This window comes from Penaeus monodon, unplaced genomic scaffold (assembly GCF_015228065.2).
Source record: "Penaeus monodon isolate SGIC_2016 unplaced genomic scaffold, NSTDA_Pmon_1 PmonScaffold_4754, whole genome shotgun sequence".
NCBI classification, from domain to species: domain Eukaryota; kingdom Metazoa; phylum Arthropoda; class Malacostraca; order Decapoda; family Penaeidae; genus Penaeus; species Penaeus monodon.
The window spans coordinates 14,953-20,966 of NW_023659613.1; the positions used below are offsets into that span (position 1 = coordinate 14,953).

Consider the following 6,014-nt stretch of genomic DNA (forward strand, 5'->3'; position numbering starts at 1 on the left):
CATGGCTCCCTCAGGCCGTTCAGGACTGGCACAAAGTCAGCCTTTCATCCTTTCAGCACGGCTCTCACACCTTAGGAGGTGGATAACAGAAGGGTTTTTTTGAAGGGACAGAAACGAAAGGTGGGAAGGAAAAAAAGACCATGCAAAATTAGTTGAGTCGAGGGCTGAGTCCCAAGGTTGGGGAGTTCCCCATCATTGGGTCCCAGTCTCCGCCTCCTAAGCCCCCCCACGACAACAACGGGCAAGGGATTGGGGGGGGAGAGAGAGAGAGGGGAGGGGGTAGAGAGGATGAGGATCATAAAGACAGCCAGGCAACCAGACTTTTTCATTAATGATTTCAAAGAATGGTAGTGTTGTGGTATACCATGTTTTGTGGGACTGTTAAAGGATCTTCCAATCAAAAATACCAAAAGAGGGAGTTGTAATTTAATAGGCTAGAGTTGGGTCAGCTCTCTTTCAATACACTAATACTAGGATAGCTGCAGTTCAGTAGGTTAAAGTTATGTCAGCTGTAGCATGAGTTGCTGTACTGTAACTTGTAGTTCCCCTGATTTGAGATTTCTGTAGAATTCATGCCTTCATTCCACAGATCAATTATGGATAAGTTTTCAATCTTTCCTATTAAACTTGAACTATAATTGTTAAAACATATTTCTATTCTAAACAATTATAATTCCACTTGCAGATATCATACAGGATATATAAAAATAAGATTCTTAATATATACTTTATTATGGACGGCATAAATATATATTACGTGACTAGAAGGCATTAAGTAATAGAGAAACTGAGTTGCCCAGAAACATCATTGCATTTAATCTTTTTTGCAAGTACATAAATAACAGTAAGGGTATCACAAAAAATGTCAGTGCACACATTAAGTTTTGAAGTTCAAATCTGGCTTCATGTGTATATCTTCATGTGTAATTTTTTGTCTATGCTTGGGTGTAAGCTCACTGCACATTGACAAGTACATGTGAGCTAATAACATCTTTATATCATTGCATGAATTCACTGAGGTTCACTGCAATATAAAGTTCTCTTGACGCTCAACAACATCAGACATGTGACCCATGACAGATGCAATGAAGTCATTAAAATCCCTCTTCACACTTCCACTATCATCATCCAAGTGCGTGTCGATTTTGGAGATTTTGTTGAAGGGAGTTGCTGAAACAGAAAAGAGAGATGAGTTTTGTACTATCAAAGTTATTATCATCATCTGAATCAGATAAAAAATACACTTGTATGCACACCGAATTATGTATAAGAAAACAGTTGAGATCCTACCTCATCAAAGAACAAAGATTAGATATATAAAAGTAGAAGTTTACATATGAATTCAATAGCAGTGAGACAACAATTTATACAAATTTTGACCTGATGAAAAAAAAAAAAAAAAGCAAATAAATTATTAAATGAAAGTTCATTAACTTTTCACATGACAGATCAATAACATGATTTGGATTATCTATCGCCCATATCAAATTACAGCCACACGATACAAGTCTAAAGAAAAGGAACCATTGTGATATAGCTTAAAGTAAGGCCAACTAGGGGCCAAGTAGATAGTGGACAATAAAAAGAATAGTCTATATTGACCAAAAATCAATGATGAGTATATGTATCATACCTACCACATTATGACACCTCCAAAAACAAACAATCTTATTAATCCTACCTACAAAAAACTGAATAATACAACAGATTTTTCTCTTAGAAACACAGACTAACAAAAACAAAATGCTGATCACTCACAAAGTTTTGCCCCTTTCCCTCTGGCTCCTGGTTTGTAGTGGCAGAACACGACACACTGAGCTTCACTTACAGCCTGTTGTTCAGCAAAGTGCGTGTACAAGTTATCAAGGACTCGTGCATGTTCCTCTCGCCCTGGGCTGTAAACAAAGATAATGCCCTGTGCCCCTTGCTGAATGACAGGCCAACACGTCTCATAGCTAATGAGAGAAAGAAATTGAAATGAAGACTCTTGAAATGTTGTCAATGTGTTTACTGGATATTCATTCCCTGTATGATCTAGCAAATTCTGATAAATATTAGGCACTCACCTCAGTTTATATGTAAAAGACATGTTATAAATGATTATATTCACATATGATACACTAATAATTTTCCAGCACATACTGGAACAAATAATTCAAAAATCATCAGAGAATATTTTTTTCTTACATATAAGATTAAAAATAAGTAAAATATGAAAAAAAAACATAACTAGTCCCACAAACTAATATTATTAATCTGTTCACTGCTTTATAACTCTGATCAGCAAACCACTTGCTAAAAGTGAGAACATTTAAAATAAGAAATCAGGAGTACAAGTACACATGACAAATAGCAAGGAAAAACCCTTTTTCTTACGTCCTATCTCCACTGACATCCCACAGTTCAACCTCAACACTGGCTGCAGTATTGTTGTAGGTTACATTGGGCACTTCGAATTCCAGAATCCTGCAGCCTTTGGTGGGTCTGTACTCCCCACTTCCCACTTCTCCAGCCTCACTTAGAAAGTTGGTGAGTGTTGTTTTCCCACACTGAAAAGGAGAATAAAAAAATAGCTAAGTGATGAACATCTGAATTTTTTGTTAGTCACATAAATGTTAATACTTTTTTCCAATTGTATATAATTTGTTTTAACAAACCCCTGAAAAAAAGGGGGGGAGAGAGAAAATGAGAGTAAGAGACAGTGAGGCTGGGTGTGAAACAAGGACCACAAAGAGATGGAGAAAAATGAGATAATGCCCTTAATGACCAGATACAACAGCACTACTAGTTACAGAAAAAATTCTGCAGAAACTGAAGGTTTGGAATCTTTTAAAATTATTCTCTTCTTTCTTTTACTTGTAGAAACTCTGTAGAGGAACAACATAAGGTGGCTGTCTGGGTATAAAAATCATGAAATCAAAGTAAATGGCATTGTAGATAATATTTCAAAACCTTTCAACAAAATTCTCCATCATAATCCTTTGATGCCCATTAGAATTACATTGTTCAGGTAAAAATAGTTAACTTCACAAAAATTACAACTTCACAAACTGCCAGACCCAACACTTGATAACAAATGGGTTGGTTGACATAGATGGTAGTTAAATGAGGATGGATTTAGAGACCAAAGTCATGAATTCCAAAGATTCCCCCTAAGCAATACTCAACTAATGAAATTCCATGTCATTTTATGGTTTAAAAAATCCAAAACACCAAAACTGGCTGATTTTAGTATATGACAACCATAACCCATACAACATACAGTACATGGAATTGGTAGATTAATAAAACATAAGGCACTTTTAGTTCATGGCATCTCCATTACAAATTGCAAATAAAGATGCAACTTCTTACAGTCACAAAAAAAAAAATTGTCTACATCTAAACTCTAGTAATTTCATAACTTGCTAAACACACCTAGACTAAGCATGTGGCAAGAGAAATTTACCTCACAGAGCCTCACACGAGTTATGATATCACTCACTATATTCACTCTAAAATTAGGCTGCACTCTAAAATCCCATATAAGGATTTGTGAGGGCACAACCCCTGACACTGACATAAATGTGTAAATACCACATTATCTGACCCCACCTATTCCCAGGATACCTCATGCCTTACCCACCTACAGGGCCTAGTATAGTCGCCTAGTGCCAGCTACAACCATGACAGCAAGAAGAATCCATACATACCAAAAATTATGGATTTTTAAAACAGTCTACATGAATAAAGGGGCAGAAGTTTGCTTTTAAAATGAATTTGATATTTTCCACAAGGAATCTACTGATGCAAATTTGGGTGTAATTCATTATGCAAGGACTTCATTGATGCTAATGTTGATTACCGTGAAAAGTTATAGTGCATTGCCTTCATTTTTGATAGAATTTTGGGTCACGACACCTCAGGATGGGATCTGCACAAATATTGCCACAGCTTGTTTTGTTAGATGCCCTTCTATTACTGCACATATATGTTATTACCCAACTCTGCTCCCACCTCCAATTGCATACTGTCCCAGAACTATAAAAGCTGCAGATTAAATACAGTAAGAAAATACAAAACTAAATTAGACTCCTACCTCGGGTGGACCAACCATCACTATTTTCACCTTATTCGACATGGTGTCCTCACGTGGTTGTTCCGAATATGTTTATAGTTTCCTTCTCTTCACCAATTACAACACTTGTTTCACTATTACTTGTTTTTTCCCCGTATTTCGAGAGATCTCTGCTGACGACAGGCGGAGAGTTTTCAAAGTTACTTGTTTTACCTTCTGTGGCATGCCAGCGACTGCGGGGCTAAATTCTTATTGCGTTTTATTTTTGTCTTTCCTTTAGTATTGGCATGGACACATCTTTAATTACTTTAGCCTATGTTGACTTCATTTTAGTGTAGTTTAATGTTTTATAGACATACATCACTATATAGATATATTTTACTTGTGTTCATTGAAACGTAAAAATATTAATCAATTAATGCTAAGTACATAAATAACGCGTTAAGTATCTAGCATGCATACAATTGTGATTTTAAGAAAGTAACCTAAATAATTTTAGACCCATCATCCCTAATAACCATTTGTTTACCCTATAAGCGCCAGAAAACCGAGAGGCAATTGGATTCCTTATTCAGGGATCCTTTACAACTTTGATGGCACTGAAGCCAACCAGCAGTCGCATCTGAAGCCATTCAGGCCCAGGAGCAGACGAAAACCATGTAGCTGTCAAGTGTAACGATTTTATTGGTGATTCAAGAGGCAGCCGATGGTCTGCTCGTCCAGAACCGCCTCGTTTAGGGCCTTTTAGCTTGTGTCAAGCTGCTGCAATTGCCAAGTAGTCGCTATGGGGATACGAGAATGCTGTTCCGCCTTCCTGGGTGGACTTCCCGATCCCGCCCTGCCCCTCATGCCCTCTATGGCACTGGGCATGATATTTGCTGCCCTGATTCTTGTTATCTTTTACAAAAAGGAGAATAAAGTGCCTTTGAAAATCGCCGTCTTGGAGATCCTGAGGAAAGTGTTCTACCTCTTTCCGACCCCAGACCACTCAGAGTCACAGTCGTGCAGGAACTCCAGCTGTGTCCGTTGCTGTAAATACAAGGAGCTGGAACAACAAATTGCAGAGAAATGGAAAGCATTAGACTCTAAGACTCAGGAGTCCACATCACTTAGATTACGTGATGCTGTGCAGACAGTGGTGAGGAGGTTGGTTCCAGCTGCGGAGAAGTTGGGAGAAGACAGGACAAGAACCTCGCAGAAAGAGAAATCACTCCAATCAGCCTTCCAGAAGCCCACCATATTCCCTGTGGATTTACCAGCCAACCCTTACTGGAATGAGTTTGATGTCTATGGAATGGAACTCAGACTCCTGAAGCTCAATTTCAGCATTATCTTGAAGGAATTTGAGTCTGTCTTTGAGGCTCTGAAGGGTGGCGATAACTGGGGCTGGAAACTGAACGATATCCCTCGTGGTCATTGGTGCATCTTCCCCTTCATTGACCAAGGTGTTGTCAATGAGTCAAACTGCAAGAGATGTCCCAACACATCAACCATGATTGGTTCATTGCCATCAGTCATGCAGGATTGTGTGTTTGGCAATGCCTGCTTCTCAGTGCTGTATCCAGACTCTCATATTGAACCTCACTATGGCCCTACTAATCTAAGGTTGAGGTGCCATTTAGGTAGGATGATGTTGATTTTTTTATTTTTATTAGTAATATTTCATATAGATAAGATCATTGCCTTAAGTTTTGGGATGTCATTCTGTAGTAGATTTAATTTTCCTTTACACATGTATGATGATTAATGTTTCATGATAGGTTTAATGAACATGTGCCCCATCTTTTGGAAAAGTGCTTTATAGTTGACAGTTGGTAATCTCTACAATAGATAATATAAGTATCCTCAGGCATAGGAATTGTGAACTTTAACAGTACCAGTGGTTGTTTTGTTATGTCAGCTTTTACAAATAACCAGTGTCACAAAATGTACTTTTGAAATTGGTCAATCAGACTTT

The 6,014-nt window shown here is 37.8% G+C and overlaps 2 protein-coding genes across 2 annotated transcripts; one reads left to right on the forward strand and one right to left on the reverse strand.

Moving 5' to 3' along the window:
• Positions 1 to 788: 788 nt before the first annotated feature.
• LOC119571018 (intraflagellar transport protein 22 homolog) lies at positions 789 to 4,120 on the reverse strand. The gene is made up of 4 exons (XM_037918515.1): positions 4,079 to 4,120; positions 2,377 to 2,549; positions 1,759 to 1,955; positions 789 to 1,170 (listed from the first exon to the last, which is right to left on the reverse strand). The coding sequence occupies exons 1-4, from the start codon at positions 4,118 to 4,120 to the stop codon at positions 1,022 to 1,024; spliced, it is 561 nt and encodes a 186-aa protein (XP_037774443.1). The 3' UTR covers positions 789 to 1,021.
• Positions 4,121 to 4,585: 465 nt separating this feature from the next.
• Positions 4,586 to 5,819, forward strand: LOC119571015 (aspartate beta-hydroxylase domain-containing protein 2-like). The gene has a single exon (XM_037918512.1). The coding sequence runs from the start codon at positions 4,842 to 4,844 to the stop codon at positions 5,802 to 5,804; it is 963 nt and encodes a 320-aa protein (XP_037774440.1). The 5' UTR covers positions 4,586 to 4,841; the 3' UTR covers positions 5,805 to 5,819.
• The last annotated feature ends 195 nt before the right edge of the window (positions 5,820 to 6,014 follow it).